Source organism: Octodon degus, unplaced genomic scaffold (genome assembly GCF_000260255.1).
Source record: "Octodon degus isolate 3935 unplaced genomic scaffold, OctDeg1.0 scaffold00004, whole genome shotgun sequence".
Taxonomy (NCBI): domain Eukaryota; kingdom Metazoa; phylum Chordata; class Mammalia; order Rodentia; family Octodontidae; genus Octodon; species Octodon degus.
Window position 1 is genome coordinate 35365739 of NW_004524580.1, and position 24812 is coordinate 35390550.

The following is a 24812-nucleotide window of genomic DNA, read 5'->3' on the forward strand; positions in this document are numbered from 1 at the left end:
GCGCCCTGCAGATCGGGTGTCCTGATCGGGCGCCCCGCTGATCGCTTCTGCTCCCCAGGGCCCCGCTCAGAAGTGCAATGGCCTGGACGGCTGCGGCACAAGCCCTCAGTCTGCGCATGCGCCCCAGTGCCTTCCTGCAGAGGAGAAAATCAAGCCTTGGGGCCCATCAGCACGCCCTTCTTCTCCCTTTTCTCCCTTTTTAGAATCTGAGGAAAACATTTTTTTCCTTTTTTAGTGTGAAACGAAAGTTTACTTCAAGTGTGGCACGTGCAGAAGAGCTGCCACGATAGCAGCCCGAACTGCAAGGCGCTGGCAGCCCTCGAGGACGCCTCCTCCTTCCTCCACGCACAGGGCTACGCTGAGCCTACAGATCACCCCCCACGACTGGAGCATTCTGGGCCAATCAGGGCCTTCGCCTTTGCTTCTGGGGCAGGGACAAGGGTCTGCTGGAAATGCGGGGGACAGAGTCAGAGGTCACAGTAGGACACATCAGAGGTCACAAGAGGGCTCCTCGTGGTAGGTGATAAGCTTGTAATGATTTTTACAATTACCAGCCATTAAGAGGTGGGGAGATTTTTTAATTTTTTTTTTTTTTTTTGCTGAACAGGGAATTGAACTCAGGCCCTTGTGCTTGCCAGGGAAGCGCTTATTCCACTGAGCCATCTCCCCGGCCCTTGCCTCGGGTTTTTAAAGCTTTTATTAGTACATGTTTGTAAGTCCTGAAGTTCGTGGCCATGGGAAGCAACTGTGTGCATATCACAGCCTTACCGTAAGGACCCCGCTGTCCTCCCGTCCTCTCCCCCGGCGCCTGTCACCTTTCTCAGCCCTGGTGATGCGCGTCGCGTCTGGGAAGTTGCAGCTCTCGTGTACACAGCCCGGGTGATTAGGGTCCGGTAGGCGCTGCGTCTTTATACCCCTCACTTCTCCCTCAGGCCTCTCCTTGTTCCCGTAGGCCCTTTCCTTACTGGATGAGACCTGTCCCCTTGCCGCCTTCTGTCCATCCTCTAAGCTCCTCTTTGTTTTCCTTAGCCTCACTCACATGAGGGCACCCTGCAGTATCCAAGCTCATGTGTGTGACTGCACTCAACATCACGCTTTCCAGGTTGCACCGGTTTTCCTACAAATGCCTCAAACTTGTCCGTCTTTACAGCTGAGTAGTATTCCATTGCATAGATAGAGCGTCTTCTTTTTGCCATCATCCGCTGATCGGTACAGAGGCTGCTCCTCGGATTTAGCTATCATGAATTGTGCTTCTATAAACCCTGGTGTGCACTATCACAGGGTACGCTGACCTCAGCCCTCTGGGGAGACAGAGAGCAGGGGACGGCAGGGTCGCGTGCGATTTCTAACTTCACTGCTGAGTAATCTCCATACTGATTTTTCAGGGCTGTATGAGTCTACATTCCCACCAGCAATGTAGGAGAGGGTACAGCTATATTTTAAAAGCTATACTATACTACCAAGAATTTTACAAAATGTAACCAAAGGGAAACAAGGGCTTGTGCGTGCCTCAGCCCGAGGCACCACGTCAGACGCTGCAGGGCGCTGCGCTCTCAGCATGACTGCTGGTGCGCGGACACCTGCAGGCTCAGGAGAGAAGGGCTTCGGCGTCTTTCCTCAACTTAAAGCTGCATCCCAAGTGTTACTCTTTTAAATTTATTCCTGCAACATCCAGCCTGTTTATCAAGTCAATGAAAATCTTGAGAATCATCCCAGAAGCTCCTAGTGCCCCACGGTGAGGATGGAGTGTAGTGCCCACCTGTGTTTGTGTCTGACGTTTACGGCTGCGCAGAAATGACCCACCGGCTCCGTCTGTGTCCTCAGAGATGCAGAGTCCCACTTGGAAGAAAGGGACGCTGGCGGCGACACATCGCTACAAGGAAGCGGCTGCTCTTGGACACGCCAGTGCCGCTGGCTCCGTGCGCGCTTAGGTAAGCGGGGGGCGCTGGGTGTTGCTGCTCCTCCAGAGACAGAGAAAACTTTCTCTCCTGCGTTGACTGTAGCGATGCTCTATTGTGGGTGCGTGTACCGGGTAGCTGGTGGCTTTCTCCGTGGCTCTCAGCCTCCACTCATTTTCCTTTTGGTGCATTTTCCGCCTTACAGCGGCTGCTTATATATTGTAGCTGTCCCCACTTCAAGTATAATCCTCTCCGTGCACCGCGTGGCAGGCAGCCGCCTTTCAGTTGCTTACGTGAGCTTCCCACACGTTGCGCCTTTCCAGTTGGTCAAATCTGCCCCGCAGTTTTCTTCTCAGGTTGTTCTCCGTTTCCTTTGGGCACACGCAGCAGCGCCCCAGCTCATGAGCGTAACTTGTTCCGCCCAGTGCAGACTTACCAAAAAAATTCTGCTAACGCCTGTTTATGAAGCGAGCTACTCAGGAACAGGAGTGCTCATGAACTAAAACGCCACTGCACACGGGGTTTCCGCAGCTGAGCTCAGTTTTCTACTTTTCTTTTACTTTTTAACATTTACGTTTTCAACTTAAGTCTCTACTCAGTACAAAACCAATTTTTGTGTTTGGCATCTTCCTATCGACCTTCCCCCAAGGCGTGGGCTTGCAGCACAGGGCTCCGCAGCTGGGCCTTGTTCCCAGCTAGGGCTGCACCAGCAGGACATGGCTCCTGTCTGCCTCTCTCCATCACTGCAGATCCAGCATCTCCCCTGGACTCTGCCTGCAGAGGCCTCTGCCTTTCTGTGTGTGCTGAGAGTCGTGAGCTCAAGCCCACAGCAGAAGTGGAGGGAAGGTGGGAGTGGGGAGTATCCCTGAGGGTGACTCCTAGGCAGTGATAGCCACGCGCCAAGGTCACCAACAGACACACACAGACACAAAGAACCACGTGTGGCTCCAGGATTCCTGCAGCAGGGAACCTGCACACCAAAGCACACGGTACCAACAGCTCTCTGGAGATGCAAACCCAGCTCTGGAGGACAAGGGAGAGAAGGAGGCAGGACGCCTTCTGTATTGGGTGACCTGGGGTGACATGGCTCAAACTCACTCTTAATTTTTTAATTAATTATGTGTTTGGTACAGGGTCTCACTATGCAGCCCAGACTCCTAGTGATTCTCCTGTGCCAGCCTGCCCGGTACTGGGATTATGGGAATGCCCACCAGGCTGGGTTTCAATGGCTGGCATGGCGTTTAGACTGCCAAGCTATCCCACCAACCCTCAAACTCTTTTAAATAAAAAAGTATATGTAAAAGTAAAATGTAACAGTGTGATCATACATGTGTGTGCGCACAGCTGTGTGTTCATGCTTGTGTGTTCATGCTTGTGCATGTTTGTGGAAAGCGAGTCAGAATACAAGCAAAATTGCAGGGGCTGGGGAGATAGCTCAGCAGTCTAAATGCCTGCCTGGAAAGTGCTAGGACCCAGGTTCGACCCCCAGCACCACATGCCATGCCAGCCATCAATACGGTGTGGTGGTGCACGCCTGTAATCCCAGCACTGGGGAGGCTGAGAGGATCACTACATGTCCAAGCTGCACAGTGGGGCCCTGTACCAAATACATAAAGAAATAGAAGATGAAAGAAGGAAAGAAAGAATGAACGAATGAACGAACTGCAAAACTTCAAAGCAGGAGAAATCTGGGACTTGTAGCCCTAAGTCCTCCTTGATACCAGGAACAATGAGGAGCGCAGGAGTCCCTGAGTGGCTGAGGAAGGAGGCGGAGAGGCTGTGGCGCAGGGCTCCCAAGTGCATCCAGGTAGAGCCAACAAAGCCAACAGAGGTTGGCTAGAGGCCCAACACCATGGGCTGGACCACACCTCAGCGTGGCAAGACTGAGCTGCAGCCTCCTACAGAGGAGAGCTGACCGCCAGCTGACGTAGCCTTGGGGCTGGTAGTGACGCACCATAGCCTTCTGGAGCCAGCTGGGGCTCCGGGGTGGGAAGGGGAAGCAGTGGCTCTGGTCCCAGCAGGCACGGCTATGTCCCGAGGTCTTCACAGCATGAGGCTCCAAGGCTGGCAGTGAGGGGCACAGAAGGTGGTCCACGCTAAGTGCTTCCTGCTGAGGCACACAGCAGGTGCCAAACACACGCTGGTCGCTATGGTACTGTCACTTTTCTATATGCAATGACACCTGTCATCAAACTCAATTCTTTACAAATTCATGTTTGAACACAGAAAAGTTTGAGAACTGAAGACATTTTCCCATCAGAAATATGAAAAAATCAATAAATTGGTTCTGAGACCCCCAAGTTATAAGTTCATTTTTCCAGGACTTCAACAGATTTCCCAGCAATCTCTTTACGTCTACTATGGTTCTCAGTTTTCCTCTTAGCTTCCCTGCTGGTGTCACTAATTTTCTTTGGAGCCACAGCTAGGATATTGCATGCAAATGAAGTAAAAATTAAAAACAACAAAACAGCCGCGTAGTGTCTGAGCGCAGAACGCGAGCACTGAGCATGGTCCAGGCGAGAGCAGCACGTACACTGCACGGTCGCCAGGCACGGTGTGTGACTCGCTCTCGGCCCATTCAGGTTTTCTCCAGTTGGATTTTCGGTTCAACTACTATAGCGTGAACCCACGAACCCCAAGCAGACTTTCTTTGAACTTTGCCGCTCACCGCCAAGATGTCACTGTATGTGTTCTGTACCACGCTGCCTAGAATTTTGCTTATTTGTATTTTCTCTGTTTAGCATTTTCTCCATCAGTTTTGGCAAATTCTCATACATGCATTGGCTTTGAAGATTAAGTTTTCACTTTCCCAGTTTTAATTTTCCTTCATAATATTCTGCTCTGAACGGTGTCGCCTCAGGCCTCAACTTTGTTCCCACTCCAGTGATGGCTCAGAGCGTGAGATCCACTTGTGGTCATCCTGGTTTCTGAATAACTAACCAACCAAAGCCAATTAAGAACGTCTCCAGAGCCAGGCTTGGCATGCACACGCAACACAGTGCTCGGGAGGCTGAGGCAGGAGGATCACTGTGAGCTCCAGACCAGCCTGGGGTACAGCGTGAGCTCAAGGCCAGCCTGACCTGCATGGCAGGACCCTGCCTCAAAAAGAAACACAAAAAAAGAACATCTCCGGCCGCGGCACTGGCACATTACATCAGCTTTAGTGTGAAATGGACCCCATTTGATGGCTTCAACTTGGGCAACAATTTAATTTTCATTTTCTTTTGGATTAAATAAACATTTAGGAAAATGCTTTACTTACTCCTAAGTTTCAAGAACTGTGAACTTTCCATGTGAAAATTCATTCTGATAAGAAGTTTTATTGCACTATGACCCTATGCTGGGCCAACACAACGATACAGTTTAGTTTAGTCTTGTGTCTTAGTACGCTATCATTTGCACGATGTTTTCATGAATATCTGAAAAATCTCTTTTTATTCTGTTTGATAGATATGAGGGTTGGTATTCTCTGATATCAATTATATTTTTAAAGTTGTTTTTAACATTATGGAATGTCCTCCTATCTACTATCTACAAGATGTGGCCCACCCTTGCTCTGTGGGTCTTCCATTTGTCAGGGCTGGCTTCCCACATTTGAAACTCTTCCCCAGAGACACAGGTTACGGTATAAGGCCAAGGCTGGCTGGCGGCTTTGCCCACCGTGGCAGTTAGACTCGACTGTGTCAACCTTCATGGCGCTGCGTCTGGGTGGGCCATGGAGAGCGCCCTTGGGTCTGGCCCATCAGCCCTTGCTGCCTTGCTCTCTGCTGCTCCTTCCTTGTCTGCCGCATGCCCTGAACTAAGCGCCCCACTCCCACGCTTCCACCACGTTTCCACCGTGGGACCGTCCTGAATCCCTTACAGTGAATTCCACTTGCCCTCAAGTCACGGACGCTGTCTTCACAGTGCGGAAGCCCACGGTCCTGACAGGACGCCTACACCTGCAGGCCCGTTTCCCCACTAGTTCCTGTGGACACAGGCTCCATTTGGTTAGCAACAACCACCTCCAATAACTTTGTTCTAACTCTGCAACTTCACAAGGCAACTGCGCTCTTTCGCAGCGTGCTGGCCGCACCCTGAACGTGCGGGATTTTAGTTGGTCCCACACACTTCACAGTGTTTCTTTCCCCACCTTTAGTGAGTGTCAAACTTTGCTACAGTTTGCACTGTTTTTCTTCCCAATTCTTTATTCAAGATAACCTAGAAAGAATCTCCAAAAGGAGCCCCAGAACCCCAGAACTCTGATGAATTTTGGTAATTCCAGAAACAGGCAAGGTGCTGTGAGCACCGTTTTTTCTCCTTCTAAAACCTACGGACCTGTGCAGAGGACTGGCTCCGTTTTTCTCTTTCGCTCTGTCCCACAGGAGAGCCCCACTCCTCCTCTTGTCCTTCTCTCAGAGCCAGGACGGACTTTCACCAGTGGAGGGCTGGTGCTGGCTGTCCGGACAGGCAGGCAGTGACAGGGTGGAAAACTAGTGGGAGCTGGGAACGGTTTTCCTGTGCCCGAGAACAGCTTCCTCCTGCGTCTGGCAGGTGGGGCAGTGGCAGGCAGCGCAGCCTCCGTGGCTCTCCCATGATAAAAGGCCCACAGGCCTGTGCCAAGCTTCTCCCTTCCTTTCCTTTTTCTCTCGCCCCATTTTCGGTCACTTGCTGCGGTACCTGTCAGTGAGGTGCAGCCAGCCAGCCTGTGGGTGACCCACTCTGGGAGCAGACGGCTCAGGCTCCCGGTACACACCTGGAGTTTAGTGCGGCCTTGTTGGTCCTCACATTTTGTCTACCCCGATACTCCACTTGGCAGCCCGCTGCGTGGCGCATCTCCTCTGGACCTGTCCTGTCCCTGGGTATCCTTAGGGAGCTGCCTTCCCAGAGCCTTTGGCTATCCCGGTTCACCTTACCACTATGTTTGACTACCATTTCATTTTCATCCTGTTAGTTCGCCACACAGATCCTCCACGTTGTTGGCCATTTTCTGTTTTCCAGCTGACCTTGGACACGAGGAAATCTCCCCCTGCCTTAGCAGCCAGGCTTCCACTGTCGGGAAACATAGGGACCCCTCCATGCTTCTCTTCTGAATCGGCTTAGAGCCCAGGGTAGTCCTCGTTTCTTTTAACATAAATTCATGTAATTTAAAAACACTAGGAGTCCAAGGGCTTGAGGGAAAAAAGGCAACTGCGGGCAAAGGTCAACTTAAATGGCTTTCACTATGCAATGCGGAGCTGTCCTCGCACTTAGAGCCTTTTCTCCTGACTGTTCCGAGACAGGTTTCTATCTCTACTGCCTTAACATGGCATAAAGGCCTTCGCTACTGGGATAAATGTAAGGGGTGCTGCTGCCCAGGTGGCTAAGAGCTCCTCAAGGGGCTAAGGAAGACCCTCCGCCCAGGGAGCGCTCCGCCCTGCTCTGTTAGGAGTGTCTACGGGAGAGGGGGGCACTCCGCCATGGAGTCAGTGGGACCTGGATGTGTCGTGGAGACACCTGGCAGAGCCCAGCCACCTGGCCACCAGGATGAACCGGGGAATGGTGAGGGGCGGGTACAGAAGGTGGGTGCTCTATTACAGCTCTATTTTTGAGTTAGATCTTTTCTGCAAAGGCAAGGGAAGGGCACGAAATCCTGTGTTCAGGCTTTGATATCTCCAACGGAAGAAGCCTTCAATGGAAAGGAAGCTGGTACCCTGATGATCATGTCCTCAGATGCCCCGTCTCTGGAAGGAATGTAGGTGTCTCTCATCTGTTTAATAAAAATACCCATATGGGGAGGTCTCCTTGCCCTCCTCATCATAATCCTTACGTCAGAAAATGCTAAGCAGCTTGGCCAGAGGCCAGTGTCCCAGACAGACGGAGCCAGTATTTTCCGAAGACCCTAATGGATTTCAGACTTCGGCCCTTGCTTCCCACCGACCACAGGGAGAGGCGAGCTTGTGTTGGCCGCCTGCTGCAGCCCAGTGGAGGACACGGCCTTGTGTGTCCTCCCAGCCAGGACACAGACGAGGACACAACGAAAAGCAAGGCCAAGGGCAGAGCAGAGTCAGCGCTCACCTGGCAGTGCTGCGAGCAGGCCCAGGTCATCCAGGTGAAATGCCACGGCCAACCGAGGCCTGCAGGAAAGCCGTGCCCTGGCACCGCTGTGCCACACCATTGTCAGAGCCCTCTCCAAGGGTCAGATGGCCGACCGACCTGTCTCGACACTGGAGCACTGACCTTCTCTGCCACAGGACAGGGCTAGGCCAGCCGCGACCTTCCTCTCCTGCTCTGAATAAAAGGTCTGAAGGGGCCCAGGGCAAGCTGCCCCTGTCCGTGGACATCTCCATATGTCACCAAAAACGCTGGGTGCCCCTGGACATCCTGAGTGAACCCCACTCCTTAGGACTCTTGTTTCAACTCCCTTCTCCGGAAAACGAGCCTTTAGGTGTGCAGCCGTCACTGGGGTCCAGAGGAGTCCGAGTTGGGTTTCTTTATACCTGTGCTGACACACCACTTCGAAGGTCAAGTGTTCACCCGTGAGGCTTCAATCGTCCTACCGTGCCCTACTCACTTACTAAGAGAAGCACTAGTAAGACTGGAGACGGCCTCTCTTCCCAGGCAGGACACTGTCATTCGCTGCAAGGGACAACCAGGGACCTGCTGAACATCTTTGGAAATGAAGATGCTGCTGGGGAGACAAGCTGGGCACCCCCAAGGCCCCTAGGCTCACTCCCCCTTCCCAAGGAGCCACTCCGACTGGTCCGTCCTCAAGAGGTACGGCAGGACACTATAAGCCTGCACACGGGAAACGACTGACCACGTTTTGACAGGGCAAGGGCTAAGAGGGTTAAAGCAAGCACTCCACAGACCTTCAAAGCTTGACCACTCTGTCTACAGTAACTGGCAGCCGCAGGACAACTCCTGTTAGAGCCAGTGCAGATGAGAAGGCCGTGCCTGGGAGGACTGGCAACCTAAGCCAACTGCACCCAGTAGCCAGAAGATCACCAGCCCTGTGAATCTCTGGAAGACCCAAGTCCCCTCCTTGAACAGCAAGAGTCCAGTTCTGCTCCAAGCAAAGATAAGTAGCGCCACTAGTGACCCGTAATTCACCACGCCTTAAGGGCACCTGTGTTGAGCTTTCTGTCTTTAGTTAGATACATGACAGGGTGACCCTGCTCTGGCTGGGCCTCTAGGTCCACGCACTTTATCTAACATCCCCTGCCACGCTTGCTTCCCCGCGGGAAGTGTGCCATTCTGACCTGCTCCTTCTCGTACGTGGGCTCTACATCCACAACCTGTTAGTAAAGCTACGCTCCTGACAAATTCGCCAGGCTTTCTCCTGCCACACAGGCAGCACCCTTGCAGATCTCTTTCCTCACCTTCTTCTGACAGGCCCTGTTCAAGCCGGCCCGCAAGGCACGACGCCCCGAGGCAGCTGAGCACGACACTCTGCGGCAGGTAGCGCCCACAGCCCCTTTCAGTAGAAAAGAGCTCCGAGAGGATGGAGAGCTCCTCTCCCTCAGCGCCTCATAGTAAAGCCATATTAATGTGCTGAGCTGTGAAAGGCTCGAGTCAACAACTTCCTTGGATAACCCACTGCTGTTATGGACTACTAGACTATATTGGATTATTTTGCTGAATTCACTCACCGACAATATTTAAATGGCAATGGAATACCCATCTCTGACAAAGCTAAACAGAAAAAGGGGATACAAATGAACAACCATTTTGTATCTGTGTATTCAAAATAGGATAGATATATAGCTACTTTCTCTTAATTCAATGAATAGAAAGATTTCTTCTAATAGTGTTTGTGGACAGGGTGTCATGTCTGTATCTTATACAATGAATAACCTCTAAGACAACAATATGCAATGTATTAATTATTGAAACTGTCCTAATCAGTTTTGAAACTCTCATTCTCTGTTTCTCAATAAAATTATTTGAAAAAGGATAAAATAGTTAGGATAGATATACAGCTACTTTTTCTTAATTCAATGAGAAGAAAGATTTGTACTAACAGTGTTTGGACAGGATATCATGTCTGCATCTTGTGCTATGAATAACCACTACAAAGATAACAATATGCAATGTATTAATTATTGCAACTCTCTTACTAATCAGTTTTGAAACTGTCTCATTGCCATTTCTCAAAGTTAAAAAGAACAAAAAGAATCACACGTGAGGGGGTATGAAGCAGGAACGAGGGTGTGGCCAGCCGATGGCCCTGGGTGACCTGCCACTCCCGACGCTCCAGCAGGCATGTGCTTTGGACCTGGAGACACATGGGAAGGGCTGTCTTTGAGGCTTCCCCTAGAACTGAGCAACGGCGGCGCAGGCTGGTGGGCACCTGGCAGCAGCCTGAGGCCGAGGCTGCCCAGACGGCGGCGGCCCTTGCACCCTGGGCCTGCTCCCTTTCCCAGCGGTCGGCTCTCACCCCACAGTGGACTCCTTTCCTACCCTTAACTGGCTAATGCTCACTGCAGAGCATGTTTCTCTTCCTACCTTTAATAAATGTAAGTCTTGCTTTAAAAAAAAATAACTTCACCTGTGGTCACATGGGAGTCTTGCAGCAATACTTTAGCGTTTATTCTCAGCATAAAAAGTATGAAGTATTTAAAAACATGTCACCTATGGAGTGTGGCTGATTACAAATTTGTTTACCCAACAGGATCTGGTTTTTGCTTTAAAAACTCCTTCTTCTGGGGATTCTGGGCCGATCAGTCTTCTCCTGAGAACTGATGGTCCTGAGCTCAGTAAATAAAGCCTCTTACTAAAAAAAAAAATGTCACCCAATTTACTATGTAAAATACAAGAATTTTGCTTTTTAATGTGAGGAATTTTGCAGTTTTAATGCAGTCCATACTTGCCGGTGTGTTTTATTTTTCCCCACAAGCGATAAGATTACTTGCGTGTATTTGCAGGACAAACGCTTTACACCTGCACTGAGCTCTGCGACTGACTTGGAACAGGCCTGTGCAGCCCATCTGATGTCCAGCGGGCTCGGTGCAGCCAGCCGGTCCTTCAGAACAAGTCCTGCGTGCTCGGATGGCTTGTGATGACTTTCGAGGACAGCCTAGATGGGCTCTTCAGGAGGTACACATTCGTGTGCACGTTTTGAGCTCTAGAAGAGCATGCTACTTTTTAAAATTTTATTTTATGTTGGTTTTATTCCTGAGAATACCTGCTTGGGTCTTTGCCTGTTCTATTCAAAATTCTGCGAATAGTCTATTGGACACATTACTGTAGAGAAAAGGCGGAGGCAGGCGTTCTCCTCTAAGACGACACTTCTGCTGTTCACCTTTGGGCTGCGCTACAGTGCTGGAGGCCAAGCGCTGTGCTTGGCCCACGGCCTTCGACCACACGTGGCCATACAGCGAGGACTTGGGATGTGTCACACTCAGATCTGTACGTGCACACCAGATGTTGAGGACTTAGTATGAAATACAGAATGCAGAATACCTAATATTTAAAAAACCCATGAGGCGCACTGTTCATGGAGGCTTAAGGTGCAGCTGTAAAAGCACGGATGCCTGAAGGAACAGGACCCGGCCCAGGGGCACAGCTGCATACACAGGAGGCCGACTTCCAACGGAGGTACGGAGACACAGCACCCACGGAGCAGCTGTTCCAATAAATGCTGCTGGGGGACCCTGGTGTTAAGGTTGGGGTGCTTGCAAGGCAAGCAATGTAGTACAGGACACGTTTTACTTTAGGTACTTTAGGGAAGGGTCTATAGAGTGTTCTGGGTCTCACTACTAGATCAGACTCATAGTGATTCTCCTGTTTACAGCCTCCCAAGTGCTGGGATTATAGGCGCATGCCACCACGCCCAGTCTTAGCACACCCCAGGGGTGGGGCTGGCACGGCAGTCCCAGGGATCGAACCCCGAACGCCTGGCCCGTATCTGTGCTGGAAAGGCCAAAAGGTCAGTGGTGGAAGCTAGAAAGTCTACGCTAGTGGGATGAAGGATCTGGGCCAGCAGGCTGAGGGATCTGAGCTGGAGCCAGGAAGCGATGCTCAAGATAAGCACCAGAGCTCCCCCAGAAGTACCACAGCCATCGCCCCTCCAGCAATGAGGAGAGCCAAGTTCCCATCAGGAAAGCCAGTGCGACAAGCTTCTCCAGGAGGCTGAGCAGTGCACCATCGTCCCCTCTGAAGCCGGGAAGCGATGCTCAAGATGAGGACCAGAGCTGCTCCAGAGTTCACTGGGAAAGCCAGCACAAGGTCCTCCAGCAGAGCAGCCCAAGAGAACTAGCAGCTTCCAACAGCTTTTCCAAGCAGCATCCCTAACAGCGTCTTGGCAGCTCCTCCTGTTCTGCCTTTGAGCTGCTAGCAACAGCCCTCAGAGGGGCCTCCTGCACCCGGCACCATGCCAGTTTAATTCAGCTGGGTGTAATAAGCTGACCATCAGTTAGGTATCCACTACACCTGGCATCCATGTACAGCAGGCAAGCAGAACCCTGTCTCTCACCAGTTATGATAATCAGCTCAAAATCATATTAAAGGCATAAAGACAAGAGCAGAAACAAACGACTGCGGAAAACACAACCGGCCCACGGAGCGGGCAAGACTCCAGCCCCGGGAAACGAAAGCAACACAGATGAGCGGGGTTTGAGCTAACTCAAAGGCTTCTGTATAGCACAGGCCGCTATCAGAATGAAGTGGCAGGCTGAAGAACAGGAAAGGTGTGCAAAGTGTGCGTTCTAGAAGGCCGTAAGCAGAGCTCACCATTGCTGCTTGGTGTCAGAAGACCACAGCACTGAAAGGAGCAGACAGCAAAGGCGAGACTTGTGAGGTTTCAGAGGGCCAGGACGACTTCACTGGCACCGGAGCTAGGTGTGCTCACATTAGATTACCCTGGAGAATTCTGCACGTCCTAATCCTTGCTATAAAACTGAATTTAAAGGTGCAGGTGGTGGACAAACTGATCCGGGAGAGGAAACACCCAGTGTTGAGGACAGGGCACGGATAGTGCTGGTGTATTTAGCTAGAATGACAGTGAAAATCAGAGAAAAAAAAAAAAAGTAAAAAAGAGGTGAATGATTAAAAAAAAAAGCAAAACTTTCAGTATTCGCAGACAGGAAGCATGAATAGCATGAGTACCTTTGGACCAAGGGGATGCAGGTGCTGAACACGCCAGTGCCACTGAGAAGCAGGTAGACCGTCTGCACTGAGATGCAGCGGGAAGGCGTCTCAGCAATAGGCCATTCTGCGCTCACTCTAGCCTCAAGGGTGTAAAGAGATGAGCTGCCTCAAGACTGCTTTGCCAAGGCAGACCCAGGGCGTCCCGGTCACTCAGCTGCCGAGAGCAGTGCATTCCGAGCTTCAGCAAGCTAGACACTCACAGGCTGCTGCAGCCATGCGCCAAGGCGGCCTGGCTACTGCTCCAGCTGGAGGCGTTTGGTGCCCCTGGTGTGGTGCTGGGTCTTTAGGCATGCGAAATATGGGAGGTGGGGATTACAACATCTCACTAAATTCCAGTGAAAGGCCAGGGCCCTGGGAGGTGTAGGGGACAGAGCCGCAGTCCCTGCCAAGAGCCCCAAAGAGTGTGACACATAAAGTTGTAAAACTGAAGCCAAAGCTGCAAGGAGACCTCAGCAGTCTGGAGAAGCCAGGGATGCGCAATGTCTGCAGGGGAAGCAGGGAAGCGAGCACACCCTGGGCCCAAACAGCCAGTGGGCAAGGCCATGGGCAGGGCCACCCCGGCCCTTGGGCATCTGCATGCCTGCACCATGCGGCCCGGGCGCCCTACATAGAGCTGCAGCTTTAGGCTCATGGTTTCTGATCCTGCACTGGCCCAAGTCCTTTCTGTTCTCCGACACTCCCTTTTGGAATGGGAAGGGTTAGCTTACGTTCTTTTTTTTTTTTTTATTTTTACTTATTTATTTATGTGTGTGTGTGTGTGTGTGTGTGTGTGTGTGTGTGTGTGTGTGTGTGTGTGTGTGTGTGTGTGTGTGTGTGTGTGTGTGTGTGTGTGTGGCCAGCTCAGCCCACCAGGGGGCGGGGCTGGCTGGCATGTGGTGCTGGGGGATTGAACCGCGGTCCCTGTGTTCTGCCAAGCTTGTTCTAAGTAGGTGCTTTAGACCACTGAGCCATCTCACCAGCCCAAGCTTACGTTCTTGTATGTCGAAGCATTTCACAGTTTTCCTTTACAGGGCTCACAGCTGGGAGCTTGCCTTGAGGCTCAGCGAGACTTTGGGCTCCGAATTGTCAGCTCCGAATTGGAACTGTTAAGCATGTGTGATGCCCACAGATGAACTAAGCATTTTCCACACTGAGACAGAAAGGTGCCTTTTGGGGAACAGGGGCAGAATATGGCTTGCACCTAAAACGTCCCCCCCAAGTGTCTGGGATTCAGAAGTGTGGCTTTTGAAAGGTGAGTTGATTGCGGCACAGGGTGCCCATTGGTCGGCTGAGCCCGATGGGCTCAGGGCTGAATGAGCTGCATGGAGGTGGGATGTGTGGTGTGGCCCGGAAGGGCGCACCCTGTCCTGGCTGCTTCCTGCTTGCTGCCATCAGGGGTGGTAGAGGACCCGCAGCGAGTCCTCCCACCATGTTCCTTCTGGCCAGGGTCGCATAGACTGGTGTGAAATGACGCCCTACAGGGGCCTGTCACACTGCAGGCTGCACATGTCCAGGATTTTGTCCCAGAGACAGGAAGATGACCACTGTGGCCATGTGATGGAGTCTGGCCACGAGCTCTCTGTGCCACCCCAGCAGCACATACCAACAGCCTGCAAGACGGACTTTCCACATATGAGTCCGGCTCCTGCTTCTGAACCAGCGCAACACCGAAAGTGATGACCAGCAGAACACTGTCCGGGATGCGTAGGCGTGTGGAGCGGAGGCAGGGAAGCCAGGCCTGTCACAGCCAGCACCAAGTGTGCACGTCCTGGTACCCGTGTCCTTCATCTGCTCAGAACCAACAGTGAAGGACTCGGGTACCCAGCGTGACGGATGGCTGCCGCGCCTGCCGCTCTGTGGCTGGCGCCGTGCCTCCCTTCTCACGCCTGTGTGGCACCAGCAGTCAGGCCCTCCCGGATGTGTGCAGGGGGCCCTGGCTCTGCCCCCAGCCCGCAGGGGCATCTGCTCACAGATCCAGAGCTCGCCAACTGTCAGGTGCGGAAGCTCAACCGTACCCCAGGCGTGGCCACATGAACCCTCTAGGCCCCACATGCACCACAGAGCTTTGAGGACGAGGCTTCCTCTCAGCTCTGAGACACGGTGTCTGAGTTCTCCCCTAGCCGAAGGGCAGGGTTCAGAAGGTCCCCTTCCCCAGGAGTGGACAAGGGAGGGGAGCTTGCTCACACTCCAGAGAGGTGTGACAGAGGCAAGGCCCAGGAAGGCAGCAGGGCAGAGGCCACAGCTCCCGGGAGAGGCCTCCGTGTACTCCGCAGGGCCTGGCACACAGGCAATTAAGGGTGAGCGGGGAGCCACTTCTCAGAGTCAGACACCAACGTTTCCTGCAAGCACAGCCCTGAATCCCGCTCTCTGATCTTCTGATGTGTATAACAAGCAGCTATCAGGTCTAAGAGAACAAGAGATAAATTAGGGCTCCCCACTACCCAGGTGAAGCATGAAACGGCCTCCGTGGCAGCAGATCCTGTCACGAGCTCTGGACCATCTGCACCCCAGGGGAGGCTTGGGGTGACCGTCTGGGCCAACTAGGGCAAGATTAAAGGCTGCTAGATGCGCCAGGCCTCGCCTGAAAGCCAGCTAGAAACATGTTGCCGATTTGAAGCAAACTGTGTACACTGGTGACTGCTTCATTCACACCCGATTCCCGGACAGGGCGGGGTCGCCCCAAACCTCAGCGGCACCCTAGCAACGGGTCACTTTTATCCACAGCAGGAAGCTCAGCTCCTGGGGCCTTTAAGTGGAGGGCTCCTGCTTAATGCATGCGTTCTGCAGGGACCAAAGACACAGCGTGGGGAGCGTAGAGGAAGCTTGTTTAGCCAGAATTACAATCGGCATCTCAGCTTCCCCCAGGGAGGGAAAAGTAGCACAGGAAAAAGGCCAGGGAGAGTGGCATCAGACAGCGCCGGGTTAGTCTCAGCGCCAGCATACAGCAGCCCTGAGATCTGGCAGTCTTTAACCTCGCCAACCTCAGCTTCCTGATCTGGGCAGTGGACATAGCAGGGCCCACACCAAGCGCAAACCCCACAGAACCTGAGGCCCGTAACAGGCACTCCGTAGGAGGACCCACGGGCCCTGAAAGGAGGAATCGTGAGCTCAGGTGCAACCAGCCAAGGCACCTGTGCTCCCAGGGGCTGCAGGCCCAGCTCTGAGCTTTCCTTCGGATCTGAACCACATCTGGACCTCCTGATTTACACACTCCCCAACCTCAGATCCTTTCGTTTTGAGAGGAAATGTCAAATACCAGCCTTGGTCTTTCTTAGCTGCCTGATCTTAGGTAAATGCTAGTCACCTCTGCACTTTGGTTTATGAATTATCTGTGAGGCGGAGGCCAGCAGACCCCTCTCTCCACACACAGACGTCATGTGTAGTGCAGTAGTGTGCAGCCGCCTTCAGAGCCCCGAGCCAAGCCCAGCCTCCTCTGGGACGCCTGTGGCCACAGGTCTGGAGCAGCTCAGCGCACGGAGCCTGCGTTGCGCAGCCTGCTGACGTGGGAGGCCCAGGCTGAGAGCAGGCGGGCCGGGAAGCTCTGCCAAGACCAGGGCAGGTGCCGCGGGCTGCAGTCGGGCAGCTCAGTCGCCCCGCTCTGCAAATCCATGCTGACTGGGACTCTGAGGAGAAGGGCAGCTGGCCACCGCGGACTCCTGCAGTCTGCTTTCGATCGTGCCCTGCCCTTCACAGGCTGTCTATCCGGGCTACCCTCTCTCCAGCACTAACTGGCTGAAGGCGGGGTCCACAGGAGTGTTCCGAGAAGCACCTCTGCCACAAGCCACACAAAGAGGCTTCCTGGGCTTCCCCTGAGGAGGTCGCCTGTGCGAGTGCAGGCGACACTGGACACTGCTTCCACCACAGCTTCCGCTTCCCTGCTGCTGGTGGCCTTGGACACCACTCACAGGATGATGTTTTGGCGTGTCCTTCCTGGCACTTGCCCCGTGGACTTCTCCTGTGAGAACACTCACTCAGCTGTGGCCGGCTGCTCTGGGGACTCAGGCTGTGCACAGAGCACTGGTGACTTATGCCACTGCAGGCCAAAGCTGGCAAACTCTGGCTGTCCAGCCAGGCCCAAGAGGGTGGTTCAGGAACGTGGTGACCCACGGTGGCGGCAACCCTCCTCACTTTATCCTTCCTAAGGGCACAGCTCTGAGTTCACGGAGTGTCACTATGCAAACATTTCCACTGACCAGGCACCACCTTAGGCATGAGGCACACAAAGAGGACAAAGTCAGAGCTGACTGCAGGTGCTCTGGGGCTTATGGTCCAGGAGTCTCACATTTATTAGCGTCCCATGCAATGCAGGAAAGACCAGCATCTGGATAGGTTTCCTGAAGAACTCTATGTGACCCCAGAACAGGTGACAAAGGAGCTGCTATGACATGAGACCAGCAGAGCGGGTTCTTGCATACAGGAAGCTGCTGAAGAGCCAGGGCGGGGAATGGAGGTTAACTGAGGAGAAGCGACACACACAGCTGGGGCTCTGGTTTAGGCCCGGGAGCCCACGGAAGGCTCTGCCCAAGAAGGGCGACCTGGGCAGTGCCCCGCCCAGCTGATGCCTGCAATGGCCAACAAGCAGTGTTGGGGTGGAGAGTGGCTCAATGGAAGTGGGGAGACGAGTCAGGTGGAGAGGCCACCACTGTGCTGGGAAAGCTCCCACAGGCTCTGGCTCCTACACAGCTGTGACTCCTACACAGCTGATGGCGGGGACAGGGCTGAGCTGGGTGGGATGCCTGCGGCACACCTGGGTGCTCTCGAGGGACAGGGCCTCTCGGTGGTGGTTCTGGATGGTCAACTCTTGCAATGATGGTGCTAGGAGATGGCTGGGAGGCGGACAGGCAGCCACTGGAGGTGCAGTATTGAGCTGGATCACACATGATGTATCATTGCTGTTAGCATTATTATAGAGAAATCCTGTTCTGTAAAATGATTCCTTACTCAGAGCCCCACTGGATTCTGGCAACAGTTCCGTGTGAGTCAGGAAGAGAAGCGAAGCAGACACGCGGTGGGGAGCTGCGCAGGTGCCAAGAGTCAGCAGGAGAGCCTGGGTTGCAGGGCAGTGCTTGGGAGGATGCCCGGGAGCACACCAGATCTTGTGAGACTGCAAAGCGACTGACTTCGTGCATGGAAGGACCCGCTGCGTAACAATGGACAGCCGGCCCACCTGCTGGGCACAGGCAGGCCAGAGCCCCGTCCCTTCCTAGCTCTTACCTTGCAAGTCTCCCAGGCTCCTTGGCGTGGATGCAGCTGCAGCCACCCCCTTGGCCCCGCCCCAGCTGTGTAGGAGTCACAGGCTCCACAACCAAGAGCTCACGCCCACCTCCGAAGTGCCAAGAACAGAGCCTGGGACACTGCGCTACCCAGCCCTCTCTGCTGCCTGTTTGGGGACAAGGTTTCACTGAATGGCCAGAGCCTTGGGCTTGGGACCTCCTGCCTTGGCCTCTCAGGAGCTGGGATTCCTAGCGCAAGCCACTAAGGCCAGCTGCGAACCCTGGCTATGGCGGGGCCGCCTGTCTTCCTCTGCTTTCTAAGAAGCCGGTCTCATGGTGCTGTCCAGCCTGGGCTTGAGGTCCTGGGCCCAGGGACCCTCAGCCTCCAGAGGAGCTGGGGCCGAAGACTGAGAATTCCCCAAGGCCCGCCATGGTACGAGACCTGGGCTTCATGGTCACCTGGTTCCTTGGCTCTGCCACCTGTGCCTGCGTGCGGCCGGGAACCCCGGCTCACATTCTGGCAGCCAGGACCTGGAGCTGGCTGGCTTTCCAGTGGCTTTCTGTATTATTTTTGCTCGTTTTTGAGTCAGGGTCTTGCTAGAACTTTGTGCTCTTACTAGGTACAGGTGCAGGCCCACGTGGGGCACTCAGGGAAAAGCAAAGTGACAGCCGTCACGCGAGGTCAGCCGTGCTCCTCCGCTCCTGTTAGCACTGAGACCCTGGGGGACAGAGTGGCTTGCTTTCACCTTAATTAGTGCAGCAATTTGCTAAATTTTGCTTTTCCCTTTTTAAGAGTGTTAATCAATCTCAGCTCAGAATAGATTGGAATGGCAAGCAAATTACCACGACAATCCCCAAATGCTAAATTCTGAACATCCTGATCAATCTCAAGCCTGAAAACTGGAAACCAGAAGTGTCACTGAGCTCTAGTTAAGACATGATGGCTCTGAAATGAAAAGATAATGGCCTGAGGGGGCCTGAGACAGCCCACATGCCGAGTCAGCCTCGTGCCCAGTCCTCCCAAGGGGACCGCCGACCCCCAGCGATGCACGTGTCCGTGGCGTGTGTTCTCCACCACGAGCGTTTGGCTCTGCCAAGACCACAGGCATTACCAGGCACTTACTACACACAGAAATACAGAGAAGAGTGAGGCCTGTCCCTTCCCACCTCCTTAAGAAGCTTCCAGTAACGGCGAAGGCAGCAGACACTTCCTCCTTTCCAGGGAACTCAGGAATGTCCTGAGAGGTGGGAACACTCGGTCAGGAAGCACAAGCAGCAGGACTTAGGTCAGGACGGGAGAGGGTCCAGCCTGTGCAGGCTCCCCCAGGAGAGAGGGCCCAGTGAGCCACGGCACAGCACAGGGAGCGCGTGGAACCTGAGGCAGAGCCAGCACAAGCTGGCTTTCCTGGCGAGTCCAGGCCCACGGGCCAGACGCAGCCAAGGCGGGCAGGCACTGAGGAAGTGGCCAAGCGGTTCTCGGGTGAAAGCCTGCGTTCAGCTCAGCGCTATATGCGAGCTCACATGCCTTTGCTCACTTGAGCCTCCTAATCACCCACGAGTTAGAATTCTAATCAACACTAATGAGTGAATAGGGCTCATAGAGGGTCGACCTAGGGTCTGTGACCAGTCCTGAGAATGCCCCAGGTCCAGCCAGGCCTTCCAGGCCCAATTCAGCATGTACCTCCATGGGTGATGACACTCTAGACTTCTCCCAAGGCCATGTCTGAACACCAGGAACCCAGAGGCCTCAGTGTCTACGGAAAGCCTTCTGTGGCTAGGGTGGCCCAGAGCAACGTGGACTTACACTGGGAGAGGCCACTCGATCATCTCTGATGTCCACATCAGACAACCTGTGCCTCGCTGGATGTCTGCAGCTAGGAGCTAGGACTTCAGCCACCACCAGCCTGTTCAGCCCCCTGGACGGAGCCAAACAGCCCTGAGTGGCCCACTCCTGCCCTACCTTGAGCTCATCAGCGTTGTAGAAGTCCACGCGCACAGCGGGCACCATCCACGTGTGGAAGAGCGTGGCCAGGATCTGCTCTGCGATGGAGTCGGCGATGAGGTGGAAGTGCAGAGGGTTTCGCCTGTGGGGAGGAGCGGGACAGGGGGTCAGAGCCTCGCGTCCAGCCCCCTGCTGCCCACCCCGACCCCCGAGGCAGTGCGTGCACCCCACGGCCACCATGAAAGGTGCATAGCAGTGCTCGCTGGTGAGGACGTCCCAGCAGGAGATGGGAACACGCTCCCCACCTGGGCAGGTGACATCGCTGGGGGTGCCCAAACCAAGCACGCCACACACACGCAGGGCACACGCACATGGGCCATCTTCCAGAGGCTTCTGGGCACCTGTTCTGGCACTGGGTTGATGTGTGCTTCCCGCGTGGTCTACCCCAGGGAGACCTCGGCTCTTGCCCTTGAGCAACAGCAGCCTGTCCCTGCTCCTGGACTGCTGGCAGTGAAGGCTCCTGTAGCCTGGCTGAGGCCACACACCATACAGGCCAGCAGGACGTGGGGCCTGGTGTCTGGACGCAGCACCATCCTGCACTTGTCACGGGGGCTACGCATGGCGCCAACCTCTGCGCTGCAGCTGCGCAGGTCTATAAAGTGCCAGGAAGCCGCCTCGTGAGGCTGTCGTGCTGATGAGGTGAGCTTGCAAGCTCCATGTGCGACACATCGGGAAGACAGAACAGGAGCAGGCAGCTCGCCTGGCCGAGGGCCAGCAGGAATGGGGAGCCCCCCATGAACACGGCCATTCTACGAGGCACAGCAGCTGGAACCACTGGGGACCTGGGCCACCCCGGCCCTGCTCCCAGAGCACCAAACTGAGGCAACTGGGATGAAGGTGAAAGAGCATGGCTTCTGCCAAGGGAAGAAGAGCAGCACAATTCTGCCTCCAGGCGGCAGAATTCTGGAGGACAAGCAGACAGACAGGTGCAGGGACAGAACCCACCGCAGGCCAGAGGCGCCACAGCTGGCCCGGGCGGCAGTAGTGCAGGGACAGGGAGAGGAGGCCTGTGGCAGGGTCTGTCTGTCTTACAATACACAAGGCCCCAAAAGCCAAGGTCATCATTAATTAATTTTATTCCTCAATAGCAAGTTTAGGAAAAGAGAGCCCTGGACAGCGGCCTGCGTGCTCAGGGAGGCCCTGCACTGAGAACCTGCAGGGCACTCACTTCAGAAGACCACGGCAGCGGGCTGAGGCCTTCAGTGTGCTGGTCTGCTCGAGGGCGGTCACATGGCCTTGGTACTGCGTAAGGCGAGGTCTCCGTGAGAGAAACCCATGGGCTCCTGGACAGCAAAGGCCACATGGACCCCGGGCTGGCAGAGCTGGGCATGCAGCCCTGGCCCATCCCCTCCCTGGGACACAGGAGCCGCCCAGTCCAGTGCCTTCATGGCCCTGCCTATGGGGACAGGCACACACCTTCACAGGTGGGAGCCAGGCAGGTGGGCAGCCCCGCACCTGAGGACAACATGTTGACCTCTGGCTATGAGCGCCATGCCCAGGCCACGCACCTGCTCAAGTCTCACGGCTGTGTCCTCAGCGAGCTGACGCCCAGCTCTCGACAGCCCCATGCATGCCGTGTGCAGCAGCTCGGGAGGGTTGTGGGGACAGTGGTAATGACAACAGCGTCTACACTGTCACTGAGGGGACAACTAACACCGGCAGCTTCTTCCTGGTGAAGAGCGCAGGCACAGACTTCCACCCTGTCTGCATGCCGCGGGCCACGGTTGCGCGCATGCAGAGTGGGCTGCAGCACTGCCCGCCTCAGGAGGCAGAGGGGACTCAGCTCTGAGGACCCTGGAGTGGCCCGCTGCAGAGGGAGCCACGTGCTGGAGCAGCATCTGCCCATACTTGGAATGTGGTGTGGGCAGGGCCGGCACAGTGGCCTGTGGGCCACCTGCTCACCAAGGCGAGCTTTGGGCCGCAGCCTAGCTGCCTGCCACCGCGGCTGATCCTGTTCTCCCCACGCAGCTTGGCTGGGCTCTGCCAGGAGGGTGAGAACAAGCAGAGAGACAAGCAGGAGCTCAATGGCCTATAAGCTCCGTACCAACAAACAAAACTCTCCTTGCTGCATGAAGGAATGTGAGTGACAGGCTCTTCCTGCCAACAGGATTGCAGAGTGAAAAGCAGTGGGCCCCTGGCACATGAATGCTGAACACTTGGTTATAAATAAGTACATTTCTCCTCTGCTCAACAAGGGCTGGCTCCCTGCGGGGTGGCGCTATCTCCCCGCGATCTGCACCTGCGATGGGGCGCGGCCGTCCTCCCACTCTGTGAATCACCTTCCATCCCAGTGATGCCCCCAATGGTGGTTCCTCCTCAGCTCCACTGCACACAGCCTGCCCCAAGTGCCTTTCTCCACCCCAGAGGCTGGGTAACAACAGCGCCCAAACTACTTATAGCAGACGAACGGAAGCAGAGGCGCCTGGCTTCCCCACACACAACCCCCTCACCACGCTCGCTCTTCCTCGGCTTTCCGGCCCACCTTCCCTTCCCTGGCCCGAGTCAATGCCCATGCAAGTGCCTGCACATGGGTGGCCCGCTCCACTCTGTATTCTACTTTCCCTGACTCGGCTTTGAAACCACAGCTCCCGTCTCCACTCATTTCTGCTGCCACGGGCAGAGGCTGTTCCTTCATTCTTCTTTCTCAGCAGCGCCCAATCTCACGAGTAGAGACAACAGTTCTGCAGGCTTTCTCCACCATTTGGATCTCCTTTTAAGACCGAGTCCCAAGGCAGTCACTGGGGCCACGGCGCTGGCATGGGCCTCTCCCTTTTATTTCCGTGCCATTTAGCAAGCGGTGGCCAAGGGTGAGTGTGCAGGCGTGTGTGCCCCTGCACTCTCCTGGGAGCAGGGCGAGCAGGCACTCACCACCAGTGCCTGCTGCAGGAGGGAAGCCAACTGGAGGCAGCTGAGCAAGCCATAAAGGAAAACTTGCTGGACATGTCTCCAGGAAAATCAATGGCCACTGTGATGAACAGCAAGGGCCCGACAGTAGCCACGCCGCGTTACCCAGTCATTACTAATGTTGGGAGGGTGCTTTGTCAACAGCCTTCGGACCACGCCCGAGTTGCCTGCCTCGAACTTCCAGGCAGCGGGCTATCTACAGCTGCTTCCAAGTGCAGAGTCTAACGCCCTCTCCTCTCACTATCTGGGTGGGGCCCCGCACACCAACCCACAGGTCCTCCCTGCTCTCACATGCTCGTGATGGAGGGCCTCACTTGTCACTGAGCAGGATGGGGAACTGTCGTGACCTACACTCAGAGCTCCCTGCCTCCAAGAAGGGACGGCACGCCCCCAGCAGCCAGCCTATGATTTACGGTTTCTCTGCCACGGGTACTGTGGGAGTGAAAGCCTGTCCATGCTGGGATTCCGGCAGTGCCAGCAGCCACTGGGTTACGTGACACACAGATAAGGCAGCAAGAACAAAACTTACTGTCATCGGCACAGGGAGTTGCCACCCCCTAAGGGAATTGCTGAGACCCAGCACCACTGAATAACCACGCAGTGCCCTCTTGGAAAGAGGCTCGTGCTGCTGCTGGGGTCCTGGTGCTCTTCAATGGAGCGCGTGGGCAAGGTCCCATGAGCTCAGCACCCAGCCTCAGGCGCCTGGCTGCCGGCTCAGCAGGCGAGGGTGCAGAGCCCCAAGGTCCTTGGTGCACCTGCAGTGATGCCACACAGAAAGGCCGCGTGGCTGCCAGTCAGGAGCACGGTGTTCTCGGCTGTTGGACATGCGGCCTCACACTTCCTGCTGTGGGGGCCGCATCTTCCCACGGGACACGGACAGGAGGAGGACTGCCACCAATGAAGCCCTTACTCGGTTGGCTTCCATGCTCCTTGCACATCCTCCCCCCTCGGAAGGCCACTGAGCCCCACCTCTGGCTCTCTGGTGTGGGCACTATAGCGCTGCGTGGCCCAGCCAGGACCCTGTCGCCGCGAGTTCAAAATACATGCTGCTGTGGACGACATGTGCGGAGTGACCTGACTTACAGTGGGAGCTGAATACCACAGGAACTAGAAACTAAAGACTGGGGCTGGGTGCCACGCTGCTGCAGGGTGGCAGGGCTGGGCGCCTGGGCCGCGGCTGGGCGGCGCAGCGCTACCACTCAGCCAGCCGAACCCACCTTCCTTCGATCTCCACGATGCCCTGGCCCTGGCTCACGTGCAGCACACTCATGACTGTTGAAAGCCAACACTTCCTGGGCAGTGAGGGACCGGCGGGCCCGAGAGCCCGGGAAGACAGAAGACTAAGACACAGTCTGCCCTCCACACCCTGAGTCCAGGCTCATCGTGGGCAGAACAGATGGAGGCCCCAACCTCCGCGTCTGGTGGGGTGAGGACTGGTGGTTTTACGGAGGAGGTGGGGCGGGGGGTCCAGCAGGATGACCTGCGGACCCCGTGCTGGATGTGACCCAACCCAAGGTATCACACAAGAGTAGGGGCCGGGGAGAGTCCCAAGGGATTGTGGACCAAAGGTGGGAGTTTTACCTAGAGATGGGACATCACTCATGGGGTTGTGCATTTCAGACAAGATGAGGCAGGGCTTTGTGGGGCCCAGAAATGCCCCGAGGCACCACAGGGAGCAGTGGCAGAGAGAAAGTGGCCAGCATGGGA

At 55.0% G+C, this 24812-nt stretch overlaps 1 protein-coding gene across 1 annotated transcript in view; it reads right to left on the reverse strand.

The window, feature by feature from the left end:
- The window catches only part of Large1 (LARGE xylosyl- and glucuronyltransferase 1), a 339499-nt gene that overhangs the window by 151432 nt on the left and 163255 nt on the right, over positions 1–24812 (reverse strand). The window contains exon 5 of the mRNA XM_004623936.2: positions 20160–20283. Within this exon, the coding sequence (XP_004623993.1) occupies positions 20160–20283 (124 nt within the window). The remainder of the gene's footprint in view (positions 1–20159; positions 20284–24812) is intronic.